The sequence below is a fragment of the Dipteris shenzhenensis genome, chromosome 1 (assembly GCF_047967505.1).
Source record: "Dipteris shenzhenensis isolate YYH24624 ecotype China chromosome 1, Dip_SZ_1.0, whole genome shotgun sequence".
Taxonomy (NCBI): Eukaryota; Viridiplantae; Streptophyta; class Polypodiopsida; order Gleicheniales; family Dipteridaceae; genus Dipteris; species Dipteris shenzhenensis.
The window spans coordinates 55,867,448-55,893,898 of NC_141596.1; the positions used below are offsets into that span (position 1 = coordinate 55,867,448).

General features: G+C 47.3%; 1 protein-coding gene across 1 annotated transcript in view; it reads right to left on the reverse strand.

Annotated features, from left to right (window-relative positions):
- Window positions 1-728: 728 nt before the first annotated feature.
- LOC147906074 (uracil phosphoribosyltransferase-like) overlaps window positions 729-26,451 on the reverse strand; it is a 40,527-nt gene continuing 14,804 nt past the window's right edge. The window contains exons 11-13 of the mRNA XM_087382976.1: window positions 1,913-1,968; window positions 1,773-1,820; window positions 729-1,686 (exon numbers count right to left, since the gene is read on the reverse strand). Of these exons, the coding sequence (XP_087239102.1) occupies window positions 1,635-1,686; window positions 1,773-1,820; window positions 1,913-1,968 (156 nt within the window). The 3' untranslated portion in view covers window positions 729-1,634. The remainder of the gene's footprint in view (window positions 1,687-1,772; window positions 1,821-1,912; window positions 1,969-26,451) is intronic.

Below are 26,451 nucleotides of genomic sequence, written 5' to 3' on the forward strand. Positions count from 1 at the left end.
ACACATCCATTTAGTATGTATCATTAAGCAATGAGCTGCTCATTTTGGAAGACCCATAGCTTATTCTATAATTTGCATTTGACATACATATTAGGCAAATTTTCTACATACATATACAAAATATATAATATATGAAACTTACACCGATGCGTGCATTATATAAAATGGAATACATAACAAATGAAACCTCTAAAATACATAGTAGGCAAATTTTCTACATACATATACAAAATATTATATTTGAAATGCGCATGCTTGCACACATTATATATGATGAAATAAATAACAAATGAATCGTCTAAAATGCATATTTGGCAGATACTCTACATACACATGAGAGACATAATATATGAAACATCTCAAACATACAATAAACAAAGTGTCTACACTCTTATTATACAAAATACATTACATCAGACTACACCTTTATATAGTTCATTTTAACATACATATTACATATGAAAGATCTGTAGCATATTTGGAAGATACTCTACATAAACATGAGATATATGATATATGAAACATCTCAAATATACAATACACAAACTTTCTACACTCTTTTTATACAAAATACATTATATCAGACTACACCTTTATATAGTTCATTTTAACATACATATTACATATGAAAGATCTGTAGCATACATACATGTAATATATACAATATGTATTAGGAGAACCTTTTTAAAAGAAAATTTAAAAGTAATTAAAAGAACTCTGGTTCAACGCTTTATTGAAGCTTTCAAAGCTGAAAGTTTCTGAGTTTCAGGTTCCCTAATACACATTTGTATGTGACTATGTATGGTTCATCAGACAACAAAATTTTACAGCCTGAAGTGTAACAAGTAGCAAAACACAGATAGTGGAATAAAGAGCATGTGCCTACAATTGATGTCTCACCCAGAAAAGCTGGTAGTTTCTGAGTTGGTACTAGCTTTTTGCTCGATGTGCCTTTATCCATTAGCCTTACAAGGACCCTTTACCAAATAAAGAATCAAGGCATGTTATTCCCAGCATGGGAAGAGTCCATTGAATATTTTGAAATACAGCTTTGCGGGGTTGGAATAAACTCTTCGGAAAAGGCGAGGTATTGAGGAATTCTTGCCGCCTTCAGCAGTAGAGTTTCAATCAGACGAAGCAAAGTCTAGAAAAGACAGGCATGATATACATAATGTTGAAACAAGGTCAATTCAACACCTCGAGTTTGAGCAAGGTATCTTTCAAGACTCTGGGAGTGAATAAACAATAAAACAGATCAAAAAACACAACACTCAAAAAGTGGGTTCAAAAGACAGCCTTGTGGCTTACGTCAAGGCTCATAGAGGATAGTAGAACAGAACACAGACTGTTACCAGCTCGTAGAGGAGACAACAATAGGCATGACAAATCAGTCCAAAAAGATCCCAAATTGAGTTGCTGAAGGGTCAGTCAGGTTACGATGCATGGTGAGCATACTGTCATACCAGAAATTGCCTAGGATGACTTGATTTGATTTCTTCCTGATTGCCGAAGTGCTGCCTTGTTGAGCTGTGTCAGGCTCTAGATGTCTTCGCCTGTGCTTGTTACCTTTTGTGCATAAATAGAAAAAGCACTGGGACAAAAAATGATCCTGGATTTTATTTAATTTACAAATATCACGTCCCATAGCTTCGGTCCCCTGGATCCCCAATACCTGGTACTATGTCACTGCAAGACATACACAGGACAGATAAATCACGTAAGCTTATCACACTACAACCTTTCATTTGCAAGGAATGGGATGGTCTGCTCACCCTCTTTCATTGACCACCTCATCAACGGTACCAGTATAGATTCGAAGCCTGCAATTCTCACACTAAATCTATTAGCTTGACAACTTACTCAGCTGATTAAACTTGCTCAGTTCTTCATTCAAAGAATCAATTATCTTTACCCGGGAAACTTTTTACTTAGTTGATCCAATGCTGGTGGAGCAGCAGCAGCAGAAACCTGAGACACAAAACTTTAACATGATTTACCTTTGGTAAAATTTATCAAGACCCTACTCCACATAAAACGATAGAAAAGAAAGCCAGAGTCTCTAGGACTGTCTTCTTTCCCACAAAAACCTTGTATACCATTGAACGAGTGGGGAAGCCCAACTAATCTGTCTCTATATTTTCATATATATACTAATAGGGAACCTGCACATTGCTCCAGCACGGCTCCAGCCCCAGTTGCTCTTGCACAGCCACCAGAAGTTCTTCCAAGGCGATGTTACCCATAGGGTGTGAAGCTTTGACCAATGCAATCGGGCACAAATATTCTTTTGTGAGAGGCGGACATAGAAATCGGGATGAAAGGGCTAAAACCTTAACAAAGAGGAAAATTTTCAACAAATCTAGGACGAAACAGCAGGGGAGTGATTCACAACCATCAGGTCTGATGCAGACCAGAGAGAGAGAGAGAGAGAGAAGGCATTTACCTGAGCCAATCCTTAGGGCTGCTGATGCGTAGTGATGGGAAGACATCGTGTTCCACCGGCGGCCACTCAGTTGCTATTTGGCAAGATATCATCTATATTTTGCGCCCTACTTGGGAGTGTGAGGCATCAGACTTTCGAGTGACAGCCGAAAGTTGGGAAGGCATGGCTTACTAGAGTTTTCTACATTTTCACGCTGCGAGGGATTCACTGGTTGTATAGTCCCTCCTGGTTGTTAGCCCTTGTTTTTTTTTTCCCCCGAAAAAACAGTGCTGATTATATTACTTCGAAAAACAAGAATACATGGGGTCAGTTTTGCAGCTGATGGGGCTGCATTCACAAATTGGACGCAGCCCTAAGAGGAATCAAAAAGCTCTCTCTCACGGAGGGATCAGGCGGGTGTGAATAAACAGCCAGAGAGGTGGTGAGTAGCGCCACTAAAGGCCCTGAGATGTATGCTCGAAGAAGAGGCCCTGCGTCTCCCAATCTCGGAGGAAACGTCTCCGCTTCTCCCGGCCAGCCCGGGAGTCCCCCTGGATCTGGTCCCACTGTCCTCTGAGCGCGTGGATAATCTCGCTCCAGATGTCGGCCATGACCTGGGCAATCGAGGGGGAGGTACCTCCGAGGATCTGCGCGCAGCGCGAGGTCCAAATGTGCCAACCAACGATGCTGCTAATAATCTCCCAGACTGGCTGCCTCACCTGAGATCCTGTGTCCACCTCTGCCAAGTGCTGCGGGATGCCCTCAAGCGGCCCCCAAGTCCCTTGTGTGATGAGGAACATAAGGTCATGCGGGCCTGCCTCGAACAGCTGGTGATAGCCACGTGTGGTGCTGCACCAGCAAAACACGCCCCAAGTGATCAAACCTAACTTCGGTGCTGCACGAGTAAGGATCCCGAAGGTCCACCTCCACACTTTCTGGGCGCGAGTGCAACTCCATAGGCAGTGCTTTGGTGACTCCTCGTCCTCATGACAAATCTGGCAGAGTCCTTCCTGACCAAACTGCCGCAACCAGCTCCCCACTGGAAGTCCCTTGTGGGCGAGTAGCCAAAGGAAGTAGGAAATCTTCCGTGGCCGCCAACTCTCCCACAAGGCCTTCCAGAAGGCCTGCAGAAATAGCTTGGAAATACCCTGAGCATACCAACTGGGCCGCTAGGTGGGCGGTCTGCTCTGCATCCTCCCGAGAACGCTCCTGCCGAGTTTCGTACTGTAAGCGAAGAAAGGGGTCGGCCCCTGGTCTGCCACAACCTCTGGCCATCTCCACTCTCCTAAGTCCCAGTCAAGCTCTGAAAGGGCCCTCCCCTCCCAAAGCTAGAGATGCCACATCTGAAAGGGCCCTCCCCTCCCAAAGCTATAGACGCCACAACTGCAGCTGATCCTGCTCAACTCTAGGATCGACCTGCCAAACCTTCCCCACAAGGCCTACGACACGAACCCTTTGCCACGAGAGAAGGGGGTCGATAAGCTCACCCTCTCTCCTGAGTCGACCGTCCCCTAAAACGACGAAGGAGACAGAGGTGTCGTCCAGCCGACCCGCAACAACCAGTGGGATGCCACGGGAGGTGAACTGTCCAAGCCAATGGGCATCACCAGGCATGAGGGTCTGAATCTCTGGTGGAACCAACCATCCGGCAGGAATCGCTCCATCTATCTCTGTACGCCTCGCCTGAGCTCCACGGACGCCCCCGGCTGCGGCTGCTAGTGCAGCAATCTCCAAGTGTCTGTAAGTGTCCCTCCAAACTCGAAGGGATCGGGCGGGCCCCCCCATCCAACCATCCCACGAGATATGCGACCTCTCCCCCAGCTGAAGGCCCGAGGCATCTCTGACCTGACCGTTCCAAATGAGCGGCTGGCGGTCGATCTCTTCCTGACTGCTAGGAGGCGACTGGATGAGACTGAGACGAAGTCGCCTCCAAACCGTAAGCAAGCTACGAATGAGCGGGGAACGGAGACGGGTAAGCGGTGCAGAGGTGAAGATCCACCTGAGAGACGGTAGCCACTCTCCTCCTTGGCGCGGGGTGCAAGAACTGATCCCCTGCTGAAGTAGCAACTTCCACGTTTGCCCCCCCGAGGTCAAACCGCGGATAACTAACTTGCCCTGCAGGACCTGACTCTGGATCTCTGGATCAATGACCCCCAAGCCACCCTCAGTCTGCGGAAGAATGACTGTCTGCCAAGCTACCCTCGCTCTGGTATCTCTGAGACCATCCCCTCCGGACCACAGGAAATTCCGAACCATCCTCCCGAGCTGTGCCACGCAAGATCGCGAGAAGCACCAACAAGAGGCCACATACCAAGCCATGGCCAGGAGAACCTGATTGACCACAAGGGCACGACCTGCAAGAGAGAGCTTAGCAGTGCTCCAAAAAGCCAGCTTCCGTCGTATGGAATCTAGCACTGGGAGAAACTGCTGAGCTGGCGTGATGTCCAGGCCGACCTAAAAACAGAGATATCTAGTAGTCTGCCCCCGCGGGATCCATCTGAAATCCAAAAACCTCCTCCATTGTGAGCAAGCCCTAGGGTCTGTGAGAAAATCAACTAATTTGTTCCAGTTGATTTTCACACCGGCTGTCGAACAGAAGACCTCTAAGGCCAACCTCACCCTCTCCAGCATCATCTCATTATTGTGAACATACAGTGCCGTGTCATCTGCATACTCCGAGTCCAGGAGCTCAGTGTCCTCCTTGATGGGAAGGCGAACCCCCGAATCCCTGTCGACCTCGCACGAAGATAGTGCGTCATCGCCTCGGCGAAGAAGAGAAACAGGTAAGGAGCAAGTGGGCAACCCTGACGCACTGATCTCTCCAATCGAAATCGCTCCCATCCTGCCGTCGATGATGACCCTGCTGGAAGCTGTCCTGTATAACGCTGAAATGCCCTGAATCCATCCCACAGGGAATCCAAATCTCTCCAAAGTACCCTCCAGGGACGACCAGTCCACTCGATCGTAAGCCTTCTCAAAGTCGAGAAGTAGGATGGCCAAGTGAAACCCGCTGTGCTGAGCCCACTCCGTCGCCTTTGAGAAGGTGAATACATTATCCAGAATACTGCAATCCTGGACAAAGCCTATCTGAGTGTCATGGATGAGGTCAAGAAGTAGTGGCCGAACTCTGGTGCTGATCATTTTGACAAGGATTTTATAGGCAGTAATGAGGAGAGTGATCGGGCGCCATTGACGAATCTCCTGCCGATCTGCCCCCTTCGAGATGAGGCACATCAATCCCGAAGAGAGGCTCTCTGGCATATGTCCGCTGTTGAAAATCTTCTAGAAAGCTGCAAGGAGGGGCTGATGGATCTGATCCCAGAATGAGGTGAAGAAAGCTCTAAAGAGCCCATCCTCACCAAGGAAATGCCTCCTACATCTCGACGGTGGTAAACGGTGCCATCAGCGTCGTCTGCATGCTGGACTGAACAAGGGCCGGAATGTGCCTCCACACCTCCTCACGGGAACGTCTGGTACGGGGGGCAAGCTGCTCCTGCTGGAAAAGAGTCCTGTAGAAGTCGGTAGCCAACCCCATGACCTCCTCCTGGTCGGTAATGATGTGGCCCTCTGATGCCCTAAGACTCCGAATCTGGTCACCTGCCGCCCTCTGACCATGCATCCTGAAGAACTCTCTGCTCATTTTGTCGCCCTTCCTAGCCCAATAGGAAAGGGAGGCATGATAAGAAAACTCCGAGCGACGCTGGAGAGTCTCCTCAAGAAGGGCTCTGGCTCAAAGGGCCTGGATCCGAAGCTCCTCCGAACCCGGAGCTGCCTGCTGGAGCCACTGAATGAAGGCGAGGTCCCTACGAAGAGCTCTCTCTTTGCTCCACCACTCCTGACGAACCTTAAGGGCTGCTAGCTGGCAAATCTTGTTGGATTCCTACAGGGCCTGAGCCACCGACTCTATCAGATCCACGCACTCGCCCCAATCTCTGTCCCAAAGGCTACCGATACTACTGCGCACCTCCTCCCTAGAAAAGATGGAATCAGGAATCCTGCACGAACGGGAGGCAAGGGACTGAACTGCCGAGTCTAGTGTCAAGAGCACTGGCGCGTGGTCGGAGAGCGTCGTCCCTGGCACTACACCCACCTGACCACCTCTACTGATGGCCCAATCACTGACATAAAATCTGTCCAATCTCTCCAGGAGTCTACCCCCTTCCCTGCGGAAACCCCACGAGAAGTCCAAGCTCCCTTGCCATCGATGGAAGGCAAGGTCTCTCCAACTGTCCCTCCCTCCTGTCGCAAAGAGAAAGAAGTCCCAAGCGGTCTGCTCTGCCTGAGCTATACCTGTAAACTCTGGACCTCTGCCCTGCTGGTTCTCCAAGGTCTCAAGATTGTTGAAGTCACCTCCAACAATCCACGAATCCATGTCTGGGAGAAGCTCTGTAAGTGTTCTCCGAAATGTAGCTCTGCGTCGGAGATCTGTGGGTGCATAAATGTTGAGGACTCCTATTTTGGAGCCCTCCAACTCTAGGCCAACCCATAGCACACAGCCTAATATCAACGTACCATGGTCAAAAACTCCCTGGGCAATCGACTCGCAGACGGACGTGCAGACACCACCACTCCTCCCCTGTTCGCCGATCGAGGGCTCCCAATAAGTGTGAGCGCCCAGGGAGGATCTTCCCGCAACTACTAGTATGAGCCACTGAAAGCTTATGCTCCTGGAGCAAGAGCATATCCAAGCGACCAATCACTGCTGATTGAAGTTCCTGTCTCAAGATAAGCTTCCTAGGACCACGGGTGCCAGAAGAATGAAACCCGTTCACATTCCAGGAAACAAGATGTAAGCTCATGGTGAGGACTGGTAGGCTACGAACAACTGTCTGCTCGCGGCCGAGGTCGATGAAGAGGATGGTAGTTCGGAATGAAGGCGCAGACGCTTCTGTGAGGGTTTTGAGGGAGAGGCGGGGTCATCCTGCCCGTTCTTCAAAACTTTTAGCAAAGACGTGAGGCCTTTGGTGCCATGGACGAACGCTTTCTCGAGCCAGCTCGAGATCTCTGAGATTGTCATCCCCTAGAAGGCGCGAAGTTTCTGTGCTGTCCAGACTCTGACATCCTGGGGGAGGGGCCAAGGCAGAGGGGGCTTGAGGATCACAAACAATCTGAACCACTTGGCGACGCATCGCCACCGCAAGCGCACGTCACCCTCGAGCCACTGGGTCTCGAGAAGCTGTCCACCCATCGGGCCTATCCAGTAGCAAATCTGAGCGTGTGTCTGCTCTCTGAGAGCCTCCCAGACCGAGTCGTCTGTCCAACTCTCGGTGCCGTCGCTGAGAAAAGTGAAGGCAAAGCTGGGTCCATCCCTCGGGGCCAAGGCTGCGATCTTCCCATCTGTCCCTTTGCGGAGCAAGAAGATAATGATGTCGAGGCAAGCTGGGAAGGTCCCGAGGTCGACCACATCCAAGTAATCCCAGGGACCGGACCTGTAGAAGTCGCGAGGGAGCTCTCTCTCCTGGAGCTGAGACCCGCCAGAATCTGCAACTGAGGGGGCCGGGCTAGCAGACAAGGAAGGCTGCTCTTGGGGTGGTGCAGTCTCGGGGTGAGGAGAGGAGAGGAGGCTGTGGGGTAGGAGACACTGACTCCACTGAAGCGACTAGCATGGGAGCCGGAGGTGAGAGAGTAGGGACTGCGCGCGGCTGAGATACCACCGGTGAAGCTGACACTGCGGGAGAGCTGAGAGGGGCACGGGGGGGGGATGGGGCTGGGGCTAGGGCTGAAGGGGAAGAGGCGGGGGTTGAGGCTGAGGGGCGGAGGAAGGGGACTGCGGCTGGGGTAGGGACTGAGGCTGGGTGAGGGGGGGCTGGGGGCAAGGAGAGAGGGGGACCTGAAGCTGCGGGGGGCGAGTAACACACGAAGAAGAAGCTCTCCCTAGACCTTGGGACAGCTGCCTGTCAGATCTCTGAGACACTGCTGCAGGCTGGGTAACCTCTGCCACCATGCCTTTGTCAGAAGTCTTCTTATTCTTTCCCCTTTTCCTTCTAACCTCGGTCCAACCACCAACCACCTCTGGACCGGACTCCTGCTGCCTCTGCTTTGCCTAGCGTGGCTTCCTGGAGGGGGGGAGAGGGGGCTGCGGGGGAGGGGGCGGGGGGGTCGAGGGGGGCTGGAGAAGTGCGGGCAAGCAGCAGCCAGGTGCCCAAAGCCATGACAACGCAGGCACTGGCCTGGCTGTCCTGTGACCACCATGCTCTGAGTGATGCTGCCAACATCTGTCACAACCTCGATCTCTGCAGGGAGGGACGTAGGATCTGCCACAGCCACACGGACTCTGGGAGCTCCTGCCGCAGCAACCGCGTCGACAAAATTGTCATGCATCACCCAGTCAAAGTGGGAACCCAGGTCCCTGACTATCGATCGCAACTCAGCAGCAAGGCCTGGAAATACTAGCGTCACTGGGTGGCGAGGTATACGGAAACGAGCATCAAAGTCCGCTGCGCTGAATCCTCGCTACCAAGGGACTATCATGATGATCTTTCCATCCACAGATGTGGGGGAACCAGCAATCAGGTTGCTCGCAGCTTTCGCAGTGGAGAGTTTAAGCCAGAAGATCCCCCTTCCCATAAGGGCCACCTCCTCGATGTGGCTATCCTCTAGCATAAGGGTAGATTGTAGCCAATCCCTGATGGCTGGCCTGGAGGGAGAGTGTCCAATGACTCTGCCATAAACTGAAGTGTGGGCAAAGTCATTGGCAGCCTGTTTTACCAGGGAAGACTGCTGCTCTGTCAGAATCACGCGGTAGGCTTCTGGAGAGGGGGGGTCCGGCTGGGCCTCCGGTTCCGGGCAGGGAGCCGCCATACCGCAGAGACAAACTGCAAGAACTCCAATGAGGAAGAGGCTGCCACCGAAAAGGAGAGCTAGACGAAGGGTGGAGCCTGGGGGTGGATAAGGGAACGAGGCTCACAAAGATGCGGCTCCAGCAGCCGAGCGAGGCCACGCCGGGGGGAGATGTCATCGAGGCAGCAACCGGACTGCCCCACGCACTGCAGCAACTGGGACCTCGATCACCTGGGCGAAGCAACGAGCAGTTGGGCAGCTTCGAGCAGCTGGACGGGGGGGAGGCCCTGAGCTATGAGCAGGCGGCAGCGGTGGCGGCAGCATACTGAGGGAGACTGCACGCGGTGAGGCCCTGAACGGGGGGGAGAGGCGGCTAGTGCGAGCTCGGACAGATGGCGACGGAGAGGGAGGAGCAGACGCACGCGAGGGGACGGGTTGGAGGGAGAGAAGAGAGAGGCGATGGCGAGGCGAGGCGACGGGCGGAAGAGGAGATAGGGGAGGTAGACGCGATGGCGAGGGGAGGAGGGCTCGCAGGAGCGTTGTCACAGACCAATTATTTTTACGGTTGTTAGCCCTTGTTACAGAGATACACTAGGAAGTGAGCTGCGTTTTCGGGTCAGACCATAGAGCCCGAAAGCGACACCAGGAGGAGAAGTGCGTAAAGTCTGGTCTAGAGGTATAGCAACCAAACAACCACAACTGTCTGCCAAAAGGAATCCCAGGAAAATCAACTGTATATAGACACATATATTGTGGTGAAGGATTGTGTGTTGCAACAGGGTAAGTAAAAGAATGGCCTAGCAACTCTGAAGTTCTGGTCGATATGCTATTTTTGCTGAGTGTTGAGCTATCACTGAGTCAATCTTGGAGAAGAATTAACAGGAATTGGATAGCAGTAGCAGCATAAGCTGCCGCCGCATCTGCTGCCCCCCCGGCTGCATCGCAACCCAGATGTTCTATGCCATGATGTTGGCTATTGTCTCCCTACACACCATCCTCACGAGCTGGGGGAGGATGGTGTTGAGATGGAGGGATTGCCTCCTGCAGCTCGATCCGATGTATGCTCAGTGTGGGTATCATGTAGGCTGGAGAGACATCAATGTGGAAGGCATGTCCTCCCTTTGTCAACCAGCCCCGCCATGCCCAAAGTGAAGTCTTGGTGGATATTCCGCACCCGTGCCACAATCCGAAGGGATCCTAGACAAATCCTCTGCGTGCTTGGGCAGCTCCAAAGGCAATGCAGGATCGTCTCCAAGACACCGTCCACGCAAATATGGCAGCGCCCATCCACCCGCATCTACTCTAACCAAGGGACTATGGGCAAACCCTTGTGAGCAGTCAACCAAAAGGAGTATGAGATCTTCCATGGGTGAAGGCTAGACCATAGCCGTGTCCAAAACCGAGATCGAACCTTCTAGGGTACCTGCTACTCTAGGCAATGTCTCTCTCTCAACTGAGTCTAGGTCAATGTCTCCATCTGTAGTCGCCTTCCAATTCGTGTCGTGTAGGAGAAGAAGGATATCTCCTCCTTGAACGGCTAGAACCACTCTCCTTGGTCCCACTGGATCTCCCGAACGAACAGCCCTCCCAAAGCCAGAATCACCACCGAGGGGCATCCTAATCCAAGATGCTAGGGGGTCAATAAGCCAAGACTTGCCTAAACGGCCCACCACCATGATCAACTGCTAAGGGAGTGAGTGTAGGCTCCCATCAATCTCTGGGTCTCTCTCTATCAATGGATGTAGAAGTCCCCCCCGTCTCTATTGAAGACACTGGCTCGACCACTGCCTCGCCACATCATGACTTGCGAAGGGACACACGCCCTAGAGAACTGGCCCAATCATCTGGCATATGTCCAAGTCTGTAGAGCTATCCTCCAAGTCTTTGATATGGCTGTGTCTATCTCCCTCATCAAGTGCTCGGCTCCTCGTACGTGAGAGTCCTCAAGCACGCCTTTGGGAGCCTACTCCAAACCCCAAACGAGCTGAGTAGTCTATTGTCCCACTGAGCTCAGCCCATATGTGTCCATCATTGTCCGCATACAGCCATCCTAATCTCGAACCTCCAAGTGCCAAGTAAGGGGCTGGCGCTTAAACTCCTCTCTACAACTAGGTGAGACTGATATGAGTCTTCCTACCAATCTCTGCCAGCAGTGTAACCAGAAAACACATTTCAAGCAGTAGAAACGTGAAGAAACGTTTCTAAGAAACGTGCAAAACGTGAGTTTTTTTGAATAATACACTATTTTTATTATTTATATAAAATACACTAATTTTACACGTTTCTAGATGAAACGTCTGTCAAAATCTCGAAACGTTTCTAGAAACGTTATTCTTATGACACTGTCTGCCAGACCCTTGAAACGCTCAGTATCAATGGGGATCCCCTACCTGTGAGAGGGGCATCCGAGAACAACCACTAGTGGGACTGCTGCCACTGATTGCATGTGCTTGGGGTGTTCCTGGGAAGCCCCCTTTGCAAGTGGATCTTCCAAGGCTCTACACTTAGGGTGCTTCTCCGGATCAATGATGCTCATGCCCAGCTTGATGACTATCCGCCAAGCAACCCTGGCCCTAGTGTTCCTCATGCCACTTGAACTCGCCAAGAGGAAGTTGTGCACCAAGCACCTATGCAAACACCATCCGGAAGCTACATACCAGGCAGTGGCTAAGAGAATCTAGTTAGCCATAAGAGCCCTTCCTGCTAGAGAGAGTTTGGCAGAGCTCCAATATACAAGCTTCCGCCGGATGAGGCAACACCCCAATCTTGAACCTCCTAGACCTCCATCCCTATCAAAAAGGAGATTGATTTGGTCTAGCTGATCCAAACCCTGGAGGCCTCACAATAAATGACCAAAGCTCCTCTAACTGCCTCCAGGCTCGCTGTGCTAACCCCTCCATGTACATCACCATATCATCTGCGAAATATGAATCCAAGAGTTCCTCCTCTTACCAAATCGAAAGTCTCATCCTTGTCACTCCTGGCCAATGAGCGCAAGAAGTAACCAAGCGCCTTGGCAACAAAGGGAGAGGAAGGGGACAAGGAAACAACCCTATCGTACAAAATGGGAAAGAGAGAAGGCCTTGCCCTTGTGGCCACCAATGAGCACCTATTTAGAGCTCGCTGCATAGAGAGCTGAAATCTCCCGGATGCAATGGTCTGAAAAAACCACTCTGCACACAGTGCCCTCCAGGAAGAACCACCCTATCATAAGCCTTCTCGAAATCCGATAGAAGGATGGCTAGGGGCTTCCTGGTTGCCCATTGTTACAATAACAATAGCGAAAGGAGTAAAACTAATTTGTTGAGACTATCGAAATTCAATTGGCACGGATTAAAAAAGTACCAACCCTTTCAAGCCTGATGGTAGCTTCAAAAGTGATCTACTATAGCTGTGATTTTAGTAAGGATCCAACAAAGAAGATTCGACACTAATTCGTATACCTACAAGAGATCAAGAGAGGAAGTCAAGATGATGTTGCACGGTTGAACTTGTAGAGGTGATGGAAGGAAGGCAAGAATCTTGGCTTGATAAATTTGATTTAAGATCAAGATATCACCTAGTGCGAATTAGACAAGAAGATGCCCCTGAGACATCATTTTGTACTAGGTACAAGCATTATTAGTTTAGAGTAATGCCATTTGGTTTAACAAATGCTCCAATAACGTTTACGACACTTAGGAAAATTTACGGTAGTATTATTAGATGATATCCTCATCTATAGTAAAACACGAAAAAAGCATCTAGAACATTTGAGAAAAGTGTTCCAATTGCTTAGAGATAATTCTCTTTTTTGCAAAAGAATCCAAGTGTGAATTCTTTGCAAAAGAAGAAGTACTTGGAATATATTATATTCCAAGAAGGGATTCGTATGGATCCCGGAAAGATAAGGGCTATATTGGAATGGCCACACTCTACAAGCCTATAAGAATTGCAAACATTCTTAGGTTTGTCTAGATTTAATAGGAGATTCTTCCAAGATTATGCTAAGATTGATGTTCCAAAGACGGACCAGCTTAAGGGGAAGGAAAGTACCTTCATATGGGATGAACATCAAAAGAATAGCTTTGAGAAGTTAAAGATAGCTATAGCATTTGCTCCTATGTTAAAGGTAGTGGATTCCAATGAACCATTCATTGTTGAAACAGATGCTAGTGGTTGCTGTTGAAGCGGTACTTTTCCAAAAGGGACGACAAGTGGCTTTTGAAAGCAAAAAGTTAGACCATGCCCAACGGAATCACTCGGCATATGAGAAGAAACCATATGCTATAGTGTATGCTTTGAAGAAATGAAGGCACTATTTACATGGTATCAAATTCGAGATCAATTTTCATCAAGAAAGCATTAAGTGGATTTGCAATCAACCAGATCTTTAAGGAAGAAAAGCTAGGTTGGTTGAGATGATGTAAGAGTTTGATATCCAATTGACATATCGGAAGGGGAAGTTCAATGTGGTAGCAAACTCCCTAAGCCGAATTCCAATTGTTAATGAATTGAGTTTTACTCAATGTGAGTTTGATCCTCACTATTCTGAAATATGTAAAGCAGTTATGTGGAGGGATCCAACTAATCAAGGGGCTTTCACTGAGGAATCACGTGGAAATGGTGACACACCATATGTTGGTATATAAAGGACTCAAATAGAAAAAATATGATAATGAAGATGGCTACTTGCTCTGCAAGGGTAGAGTATGTGTCCCGGATAATAATGACATTAGGCATCAAATTCTTTTTTAGTGTCATAATAGTTTGAGTGTTGGACACCCAGAAATTCAAAAGACGTATGCGCTTCTGAAGAGGCAATTCGTTTGGCTTGGAATAGATACGTTCAAGATTATGTATTGAAGTGCAAGCAATGCCAAGTCAATAAGGCTAAACGCCTTAAGGTAGAACGTCTCCTACACCCATTGGATATTTCATCTAGCAAATAGAAAAGCATATCCATTAATTTTATTGTTAGATTACCTAGGACACAAAGGGAGCATGGCTCTTTGTGGGTAATTGTGGATCGATTGACCAAGATGGCCTACTTTATCCCAACCAATGAAGAGGTTCAAACTAAAAAATTAGCTAGACTAATTGTGGAACATATTTATAAATTATATGAGACACCAATCAATAGTGTTAGTGACCAAGATAGCAAATTTAACAACCCATTTTGACAACTGTGTTTATGAGGTTGTAAACTATTTTGAATATAAGCACCGCGGATCATCCACAGAGTGAGGATCAAACTGAAAGGCTCAATCAAGTCATTGAGGATATGCTTCGAGCATATGTAAATAAACAGCAAACTAATTGGGAACAATATTTACCCATATTAAAATTTGCATATAACAATGCCAAACATTCAACAAGTTTTAGTCCATTCATGATGATGTATGAATTTCAACCTAGAGCCCCAATTGCTGTGGGACTCGAAAAAGAGAGTTCAAGCGGCCAAAGACTTTCTTGAGGATATGAATCAAATGCTTACAATAGCTAAAGATAGCATCATAACGGCTCAAGATAGTAGAGCAAGAAGTTATGCAAACCCCGCCATAGAAGGTTGAAGTTTGAAGAAACTGAGAAAGTCTATCTCAGGATACTTGAATCTTCAAAATCCTTAAAGACTGTAAATGTCCAAAATTGTCTCCTAGGTATTATGGACCATACATAAAGAGAATTAGAGAACTTACTTACAAATTAGCCTTACCAAAGGGATGTAGAGTACATCCAGTTTTCATGGAAGTAGGCTAAAAAGGAAGTTAAGAGATGATAATCTCACTGCGAATGAAGTACTAGTTGAACTCATTGAACCTGCTACTTCACCGCAAAGAATTTTAGATAGACAAGAAAAAAGAACAAGACATACAATATATCAAGAATGTGTGGTTAAGTGGAAAAATAGACCCGAAGAGAGTTCAACATGAAAAAGGATAAGCAATCTCCAATGGAGATTTCCCAACTTTGTTTTCGAGGACGTAAGCTATTCTTAAGAGAACAGGAATGTTAAGTCAACTATAATATCGAGGCCGTGATATGAGGTGGACAACCAAGAGGGGTACACAATGCCTGCATAGGTGGAGTAAAGAGCTGCGGTCTAGGGATTTTCTTAAGCCTAGGCATTTATTCGAAGGTGCATTTGAAGTACCCTTGAGAGAGGTTTGATGAAAGGTCACTTTAAGACACATGGCAGACTTTAGGACACATGGCACACTAGGAAGACTTCACATGATAGGGATTGGGCAAGGTGGGAGGATTCAAGAGAGAGCTCCAAAAGGAAGGAGATCTTGAGACAAGGAGCACGTGGAGAAATCACAAGGGGAAGCAAGAAGCCTGAGAGGAGCATTGGAATCAGATGGCTGTGGTGAATTGTTGTCTGAGGGCTTGTGACTGTAGCTCTGTGCAGCTCCTGTGGATCCCATCAGCCATCCAAGTGGCCCAACCCTCAATAGGTCCTTCTCCTCGCTGCTGCTAGATCCTTGCAACTACATGCTGCATCTTCTCATCTTGAAGAACATTGTCTGGGATCCTTTGGGGGAGACCTCTATGAGGCGGATCTAGGTGCAGCACAACTAGGGAGTGGTTTGATAATGTGGTACCTGCCGGAATCCCTGTGAAGCTAGCGTTGTATAAAACTAGTCCAAGTGCTCCAATAACCCATCGAGTCTCCTTTGGCCAAAGGAAAAGAGCAAGCTGCCTAGAGTCCTAGTAAACTCTACCTCCCTCCACGTATCCTTGCCACTGACCGCGAAGATGAATTGTTCCCATCTCCTGTCTCATGGCAACATCTTTGCATAAGAACCTCCTCCTTGTTTGTCTTTGGCGAGAGCTCTAGATTGTTGAAGTTGCCCCCACATTAGAAGACACTCATCAAACGTCTCCAAAAAGCTCGGCGATGTTGTCTGCAAGCTTGTGAGTAGACATTCAAGATGCCAATCCTAAACTCACCCATGCAGAATTCCATCCAAACTGCTCAACCCGTGATAAGCTCATGCTGGGCATAAATCTATGGAGCAATTGCCTGGGACACTGAGATGTAGGCCTACTATGAGAGACCACACCTCTGAGACTCTCCTTGGAAGCAAGTGATAACCACGACGGCTGATGGATATTACTGAGAACAAATACACTTGAACTAAAAGAAAATCTATTGCTCGTCCTACCACTACCCTCTGCAACTCCTGGATGAAGGAGTAGCAAGTACTACGGTTCGCTCCTTGTGCAATCGTGGACACCGTGCATATTCCAACTTACCATGGTCCAACTCATGGGAAGAAAGAAAGAATGAACAAGGCTTGTTTGTGTGTGGGAGCTTGCTCCCCAATCTCGGACTTCTGTGACGTCCTGCGGGGCTTGAAAAGGGAGTAATCCGTATTTGTACGTCTACACTCTAGGGGCATGACCGGCTCAATGCCTACCTTTTGTGCCCACTACATCATGAAGGAAATATCCACCCCAAACCTATCGGCGCACTACTAGAGCATCCAATAAGTCAAATGCGTGATCTCCACCTCTGGGAGCAGACAAATCATGGCAACTGCCAAGCCCTCTCCCAAACACGATGTTGAAAAGCCAAGCTGATAAATGGCAATCATTGTGGTTGTGCCACAAGTCGATCCTTGCGGACCCCATCCACTACCACATCTACTCATTCATCATGCAATCGAACAAAGACAAGATCCATTGCTCCTCTTCGGTGGAGGCGAAGTGAAGTCTACAGAAAGGACAGATACGAGAGCCAACCACCCCAATTGAGCCCTCTTTGAGAGGCTGTCAAATCAACACAATTATCTCAAGAGCAAGAGGATACGCATCAGCTACCTCAAGATAATTCTGAGGTCCCAACCTCCAGATGTCCCTCAACAAGGACTACCCAGGGAACGGCGGTCTCAGACCTGACAACTGAAAGAAGCGGCCACTTGTTCTAAATGCGGTTGAAGAGGCTATTGGCCTGCTTTTGGGGATGGGGAGTCTCAACCTAGGAGGACGGGGTGGGGAGAGAGACCCTTGCTTTCCCCCTGCCCTGTGGAAAGAGGAGCCACCTCCGGCCAGGATGAGGAGCTGGAGGCAGAGGAGGCTTATGAGGAGGGGGCTGCTGTGGCAGAGGGGGAAGTAGGAAGGGATGGAGCAAGGGAGAGGTAGGGGTGAGTGATGACAATAGCTACAATGGAAGGAGGAAAGTGGGGGGGGGATGAACAGTGAGAGAGAGGGTGGATTGGGCAAACGAGGCAAGGCAAGGTGATTAGCCAAAGAAGAGACTATCACTGAACCCACTACAACTCTAGTGCCTCTCTGTTGCACTGGTGGCTATGGTCCCTTGGCCTTTACCTTGGGAGGCGGCATAGTTACCAGGCATTTCAGAAACATCTGATTTGAAATGGGTTTCAAAAATGTTTTAAAAGTACAATATTTTTATGAAACGTTTCAATAAACATGAAGAAAAAACATGTATTTTCCAGCACATAATGTGCACACACTTTCAATTCTTTAAAGTTGACTATAAGCTACCAACAGTAACCATGTCTCAAGACACCATTCAAAATTCATAGAAATTCACAATGATTATGATACGACTGATCATTGCCACAAAATACTCAGCCGTAAGTCATTCAATAAAAAACAAAAACATCACCATCAAGATTCAAGGTTCAAGAGTCATGACTCATGAGTCATAATAGTAAGTCCATACTCACATAGTTTTTTCCATACGTTACCATACACATACTTCATAGGAGTACGGAGTCATAATAGTAAGTCCATACTCACATAGTTTTTTCCATACGTTACCATACACATACTTCATAGGAGTACGGAAGCATGGTTGGAGTATGGTTCAGCCCCTGGGGCTGAACCATACATGACCCTAATTTTACCCCCAAACACATTACATTGACATAGAGCTACAAAACTTTCAACTTCAAACTTCAAACTTCAAACTTGTATTAATATTAAAATCATGATTCATGAGAGTCCAACCTCTAGAGACCAAAGGCATCTCAAATTTGGATTCTAATACATAGTGTCAATGATTTATCAATACTACATCAAAACATCATGATCAAGATTCAAAGGTAGTAGGTAGTAGAAGTTGGAAGTAGGTATCACACCAAAACATCATATAAGAAAGGCTGCCACAGCTCATAAACAAAGCTGAAAATTAAAATGCATCACAATTCACAACCGATGAGGCTCAAGCCTCAAGCTGCACCCTCATCCTCGTCCTCATCCTCATCCTCATCATCATCTGCATCAGTGCCATCCTCCTCCTCATCCTCCTCCTCATCATCACTATCATCCTCATCTGCCTCGCCACCACGGGACTCCAAAAGAGTAGAGCTGCTTGAAGTTGCACCAACATCCATCCTTCCTGTAACAATAGGGGCTGCAATCTCTTGTCCCTCTCTGTATCCTTTTGCAAAGTGAGCAACCTGTCCTGTAACAATAGGGGCTGCAATCTCTTGTCCCTCTCTGTATCCTTTTGCAAAGTGAGCAACCTGTCATCATTCTTCTCCTTGTTGATCATTTCCAATTCACCTCTATCTTCTCAAATCCCCTTTCCTTGATTTTGGTGATGAGTATGGATGTATTCGCCTCCACCTTGGATTTTGTTAGCTCGTTTTGAGCTGGTTTTTTTCTCATGCATGACATGATGTACTCCCACATTTGAGCTTGCTCTTGCGGCTTTCATTCATACTTAATGAAGTAATCTTTTTGGAGGGAAAAAAAGTATGGATGTATACTAATTTCTCAGTATTCTTTGGAAGCAGCCTATTCTTCTTTTAGTATGGATAAGGGAAGATGTGCTCCAATTCCTCTCACAAGGAGAAGCACATGTGCCTTGTGAGAGCACTCGAAGAGCCAACTGCTACAAAATTTGGCGTGTAAGCCCACTCTCCTCCAGCAATTCTCCTGCTCGCACACAATTAGATGCATTGTCCATACACACCTACACCACATTTTCAGCCCCAAAATCAAGGATGGCATCTTTCAATATCCCAAAAATGTACTTGTGGGGGTTAAAGGTCACTGTGCCTTTACCCCGGTTATGTACAATACTCAAACACATATATAAATGAATGAAAAAGAAGATTAGGGTGGTTCTGCACCCACCAAAACTTGTGTGGCTCTCTCTCTCTCTCTCTCTCTCTTCCGTTCTTGCTTCTGTTGAGAGCACTCTCAACTGGTATCAGAGCCCGAGTGATCTAGCTGAGCGTGCGTGAATGCTTGAAGCTTAGCAGCTCTGTGGGAGGAAGGAGAAGCTCTGTGGGAGGAAGGAGAAGCTCTGTGGGAAGCTTTGTGGGCGACTTTACTTGCATCCGAGTGTGCAGAGACCTTGGAGGAACCTTTGGAAAAGTCACTTTGGTTTTGCGAAGTGGTTTTGAAAGCCTGTTAAGTGTTTTCAAAGAAAAAGTCATTTTTTGAGCTTATCCCTGTTCCGTTCGATGACAGAGACTCAGTATTGACTTGTAGAGGCAACTATTGCTTGCTTTTGGTGTCCACTTCACTTCAGGAGCTTGGAAACTGGGATCATTTCATTGAATTTCTGACTCACTGTATCAGTTTTTGCGTTTTTTGCCCGGGTGTTGGAACTCAAGTTTGGAGCAACCATTTGCAGATCTGTCAGTTCCGATGGACTTAGGAGGTCCTAAAACTTCTATGTTACTCATCATTGTTCTCCACTTATGACAATGGAAAGACAAGTTGTGTGCATCTTGGAAATGACTATGCATGTGACATAGTGGGAGCAAGTGACATAAAGTTTTCTTTTACAAATGGGTCTGCATTTGTTTTGAAACACGTGAGACATGTGCCTAAGCTGACCAAGAGTCTTATTTCAGTGGGTCAGCTAAATGATGCTGGTTTTCACACCACTTTTGGCTTTCAGAGTTGGAAAATTCAGAAGGACTCTATGCTTTTGGCCAGGGGTGCCAAGTGTGGGACTTTGTATCCCTTACATGTATCAGGGGTATTTGATCATGTTGTTGCAATAACCGAGCAGCCAAGCACTTCTTTGTGACATTGCAGGTTGGGGCACATGAGCCAGAATGAAATGAAACTCTTATGCCGTTTGGGTTATATACCGCATTTGAGTTTCTCTGATTTTGAATTTTGTGAGCACAATATTGTCTCTATGGGAAGCAGACTAAATCAGCCCATAAAAGAAGGGAAAAGAAAGAGTTTGAAAAGCTCGATTTGGTGCATTCAGACGTATGTGGTCCCATGCCTACACAGTCATTAGGCAGGGCTGAATACTATGTGACATTCATTGATGATGCAACTAGGAAAGTGTGGGCTTATGCTATAGCTCGGAAGAGTGATGTGTTCCAGATATTTCAGAAATGGCTGGCCTTGGTTGAGAATCAGTCAGGTAGAACGCTTAAATGCCTACGGACTGACAATGGTGGAGAGTATCTCTCTCATGACTTTCAGCATTTCTGTGATACACGTGGGATTAAGAGGAAGCTTACATCCCCTCGTACTCCAGAGCAAAATCCAGTTGCAGAAAAGATGAACCGTACCATTCAAGAAAGGTTGCAATGCATGCTTTCCAATGCAAGTCTTTCTGGTGGTTTTTGAGCTGAGGCAATGAAGACTGCAGTACATGTGATCAATAGATCACCTAGTGAGAGCTTGGATGGTGGTATTCCTGAAGAGGCATGGAGTGGCAAGAAGCCCTCTTACTCTCATTTGCGTATATTTGGGTGTGAGGCATATGCACATGTGCCAAAAGAGCTTCAAAAGAAGCTAGATCCTAAGTCTAGGAAATGCATCTTTCTGGGTTATGGTGAAAGTGGAGAGATGGGCTATCGTCTCTGGGATCCAGAAGCAAAGAAGATCATACGCAGCCATGATGTGGTCTTCAATGAAAAGAAGATGCATAAGACACCCATGAGGGATGTGGAAATGAGGAGAATCACTTTCCAGGATGTGAATCCACCTGCATATGTTGATAGACAGCAAGCTGTCCATGCACCAAATGTGCAAGAAATGGTACCACCAAGTACTCCCACAGGTATACAATCAAGGGTAGATGATGAATCATCTATTGGTGGAAATAATGAGCCAAATGTGGTTTTTAGGCTGAGGCAATGAAGACTGCAGTACATGTGATCAATAGATCACCTAGTAAGAGCTTGGATGGTGGTATTCCTGAAGAGGCATGGAGTGGCAAGAAGCCCTCTTATTCTCATTTGCGTATATTTGGGTGTGAGGCATATGCACATGTGCCAAAAGAGCTTCGAAAGAAGCTAGATCCTAAGTTTAGGAAATGCATCTTTCTGGGTTATGGTGAAAGTGGAGAGATGGGCTATCGTCTCTGGGATCCAGAAGCAAAGAAGATCATACGCAGTCATGATGTGGTCTTCAATGAGAAGAAGATGCATAAGACACCCATGAGGGATGTGGAAATAAGGAGAATCACTTTCCAGGATGTGAATCCACCTGCATATGTTGATAGACAACAAGCTGTCCATGCACCAAATGTGCAAGAAATGGTACCACCAAGTACTCCCACAAGTATACAATCAAGGGTAAATGATGAATCATCTATTGGTGGAAATAATGAGCCAAATGTGGCTGATATGCAAATGGGACAGCAAGCTGAAATGCCTTTGAGAAGATCATCTAGAGTGTCTAGACCACCTGATAGGTTTGTTCCAAGGGTAGACTATGTGATGCTTACTGATTGCGGGGAGCCTTCTTGCTACAGAGAGGCTATGATGCGTGAGGATCAACACAAGTGGGAGTATGCTATGCAATCAGAGATGAGTTCACTTATGAAGAATAAGACTTGGGACTTGGTTTCTTTGCCACATGGAAAGAAAGCATTGCCATGTAAATGGGTCTACAAAATGAAGGTCACAGGTGATGATGTGCCTAGGTACAAGGCCCGTTTAGTCGCTAAAGGATTCAAGCAAGAGAAGGGTGTGGACTTTGATGAGATATTCTCTTCGGTTGTGAAGATGACCACACTTAGATGCATGCTTGGACTAGTGGCAGCAGAGGATATGGAGCTTATGCAGATGGATGTTAAGACAGCTTTCTTGCATGGGGATTTGCATGAGGAAATTTACATGGTGCAGCCGAAAGGCTTTGAAGAAAAGGGCAAAGAGCATTTAGTTTGCAAGTTAAAAAAGAGTCTCTATGGTCTTAAGCAAGCACCTAGAGAATGGTATCAGAAGTTTGATGCTTTCATTCGGTCCCAGGGTTTTAGAAGGAGTGAAATTGATCACTACCTCTACACTAAAAGAGCTAAGGATAATAGCCTAATAATCTTGGCACTATATATGGATGATATGCTATTGGCTAGCAAGAATACTTATGAGCTAGATGCATTAAAGGCCAAGTTGCATGAGGCCGTTGATATGAAGGATTTGGGATTTGCAGGTCATATTCTTGATATGCGCATCACACGTGATCGGAGTAGGAAACTCCTTTGGCTTTCACAAAAAGAGTATGTTACAAAAGTATTGCAGCGTTTCAATATGGAGGAGGGGAAGGCAGTGAGTACTCCATTGCCTCCATATGTGAAACTAAGTCATACAGATAGTCCCAAATCAGATGAGGAGAGGACCATGATGGCCAAGGTTTCGTATGCATCAGCAGTTGGGAGTCTTATGTATGCTATGATAGCTACTAGACCAGACATTGCATTTGCAGTGGGAGTTGTTAGCCGGTATATGGCTAATCCAGGAAAGAGGCATTGGGAGGCAGTTAAGTGCATCATGAGGTACATGAAGGGTACCAAGGAGATGTGCATCTGCTTTGGTAAAGGAGACATGCGTGTACTTGGGTACACAGATTCAGACTATGCAGGGCATGTGGATAGTAAAAGATCCACTTCCGGTTATGCGTTCACCTTTGCAGGTGGTGCAGTGTCGTGGATGTCTCGCGCACAGAAGTGCGTTGCGTTATCTACCACAGAGGCTGAGTATGTTGCAGCCACAGAGGATTGCAAGGAGGCTATATGGCTTGATCGGCTAGTGGGAGATTTGGGGATTCATACACGTGTACCGACATTGCATAGTGATTCCATAAGTGCTATTCAGCTAGCACGGAATCCGGTCTTTCATGCAAAGACCAAACACATTGAGGTCAGGTACCATTTCATCAGGGAGGTACTTGAGGACAAGCGCATAGAGCTTGTCAAGATTCATACAGATGATAACCCTGCAGATATGCTGACGAAGAGTCTACCTAGTCAGCGGTTTGAGTATTGTCGTGTATTGATGGGCATTGGATAGTATGCTCACTGGTTGTTCTCCCTTAAAGGCACATTGTCCTTTAAGTGGGAGGTTGTGGGGATTAAAGGTCACTGTGCCTTTACCCCGGTTATGTACAATACTCAAACACATATATAAATGAATGAAAAAGAAGATTAGGGTGGTTCTGCACCCACCAAAACTTGTGTGGCTCTCTATCTCTCTCTCTCCCTCTTCCGTTCTTGCTTCCGTTGAGAGCACTCTCAGTACTCCCCTGACTTATACTGCCCACTCGTGTCCACTGACTTCAAGAAGGCAGAGCCAAAAATGCAAGAGGCCGACGCCGAGTGTTAGACCAGCCATCACAACCTATGCTGCAGCATTATTTCCCACTTATCTCAAAACTATAGCATCTCTTGATCTATGCATACTGCTTCATTTCTTATCTCCTTCATGCGCAAATCGTTGTAGGATGGAGGCTTGAAGGTAGGCCCAACTTGGCCAATTGCACGAATCATCTCGAAAAAATAAGGGCTCCTCACCTTCCAATGAGAAATGTCCTCTACAAAGAAAAAGCAACAGAGGGCAATGTATGCATCCACTCGTCCTCGTGACTCCCATGCCTTGGCCAAGGCTCCCTTTGACTTCTTCCATTTCTTTTGTTTGGGCTCATATGCAGATGCACTTCCACTTGCAGTACCACTCATCGAGGCATCCTCCAAATCAGCCACATTAGCATCAATCTGTGTTGCAGCCTTTGTCAAGTCTACCCTTGCCTACAATCTTCGACAAGTATCTTTTGCATTTTCAAGAGGGGCGGTACACTTCTCAACTCCTAAGCCACCAAGCCCAAGAAAATGTGCCCTTATGCAGATCGGTACTCCATCCCATTTAAGTCCTCTTTGTCTTCCCTTTTCCAAATTGCAGACCTGCAAGCTGCAAATTTGCAAAAGAGGGCAAATAAGGCAAAGGAGCAAAAGAGGACTTGAAGACTGAAGCCTTGTAGGCTGTTGAATATCTCCTTCAACTAAACTAAGAGAGCAGCCATAACTGCTGGAAATTGGAAGGGAGAGCAGCTTTAGCTTTACTTTGATGCTTGCTCCAACTTCCAAGCTGAGTGTGCAGTGACTTTTAGAGTCTAGACCGAGTAGGGGACTGGGGCTGGACAAGGGCGAGATCCAAGGTGAAGGGCTGAGCTTGAGCCTTGAGGATCCCCTGACTTTGGCTGATCCCCTGACTTTTGTCCAAAGGATCCCCTGACTTTGGCTGGTCTTTATCTTCCCATGCAAACCACTCACAGGACACAACAATGCGCAACAAGCCCGGCCGCACTCTGACCAATCTCTCCACCACAATGAATATGTATGCAAAGCGCATTTTCGATGGTTTCAAGAGTTTAAGATCACTATTAGCTCTAAACATGTTCAGCACTTTGGGCCACTTAGTTACAAAGTTCACCATACTAGAAGTCTTTTTTTTTTCTCCAAAGAAAGGAACTTCTAAATGCTTGTAAAAAATGATCATACAAGTTGGCAATACCATAAAGGTGCCAACCATGAAAATTAACGAAAAATTAAATGCTGGCTGTCAAAAAGACACTCCTGCTGCCCCAGAGATCCCAGCTCACTGCCTAGGGATTCTCTGTAACAGGGGCTAACAACCAGGGTGGCGGACTATACAATCATCTGATCCCTCTCGAGATGATGTTGTAGAAAACACATGCAGGCCAAGCCTTGCAGAAACATTCCCGTCGTGCGACGGTAGCTCGAGAACCTGGAGAGCCTCGCTTCCAAATGGCACGAAGCGTGAAGATGATGTCCTGCCAAATGGCTACCAACGTGGCCGACAGTGGATAATGGTGCTGGCCCATAACCCAACTACAACGAGCAACCCAGATGTTCCATGTCGTAATGCTGGCTACTATCTCCCACACTACTATCCTCCGACGAAGGAAGAGGTCAATGACTAGTGGGAGGGGTCGCCTCATGAAACTCAATGCTGTGAATGCACAACTCGTGTCTCCTGTATGCTGGAGAGACCACGTCAATGGGAAAGGCATGGCCACCCTCTGACAACCAAGCAGCCATGCCCCAAGTGAAGTCCCTCTGCGTGCCCTAAAGCCGCACCACGATCCGAAGCACTCCTCGCCATATCCTCTGTGTTGCTAGGCAGCTCCAAAGGCAATGGGGGATCGTGATTCGTCTCCAAAGTCCCAATCGTGCATCTATGGTAGCTACCATCCACCCGCATCTGCTCCAACCAAGGGCCAACAGGAAGACCATGCGCTATCATCCAAAAAAAGTAGATTTTCCGCAGTCGAAGACTAGACCAGAGGCGTGTCCCGAACTTGGATCTCACCTCTCGAGGTACCTACTTCGATGCCCAATGCCTCTCTCTCCACAAAGTCCAAGCTACTGCCTCCAACTACAAGTGACGTCCTATGCGTGTAGTATAAGAGAAGAAGGGCACCTCCTCCACTCTCTCTGAGTGGCCTACTCTGAACGACCAGAACCACTCGCTTGGGTCCCACTGTACCTCACTGAGGGGACAACCCTCCCATAACCATAAGCACCAACGAGCTACATCCAGATCTAAGATGCGAGAGGGGTCAATCGACCACTCCTTGCCGAGACGGCCCACTACTCTGACCCTCTGCCACCCTAGCTGATCCAAGGCTCCATCCATCTCCGGATCTCTGTCTGTCAGAGACTGCAAGAGTCCACCTAGGTCTCACTGCCTGTGGCACACTCTACTATCTCGGGTGCATCTACGGGTGTGGGGGATTGTGTCTCTATTTCAAGGTTCAGGAGAAAGATTGAAGCTACAACCATGACACTCTTCACCAAAGTCCAACTAGGGGCTACCAACGGTTACTTTCTTGGAAAGTCCAAAAGCATATTTTTATCTCAGTCTAATCTCTTGAAGAAACCATTATTTCGATCTATGATTAGGAGTCAAGAGTCCTCAAGGTTTTGTCCAAAGGTCTGTATCAAATTTTGATTGGACTAAGCATGATGAATATTATATACAACTAAGCTTGCGTAGTTGGGAGGGGTGAAGCTT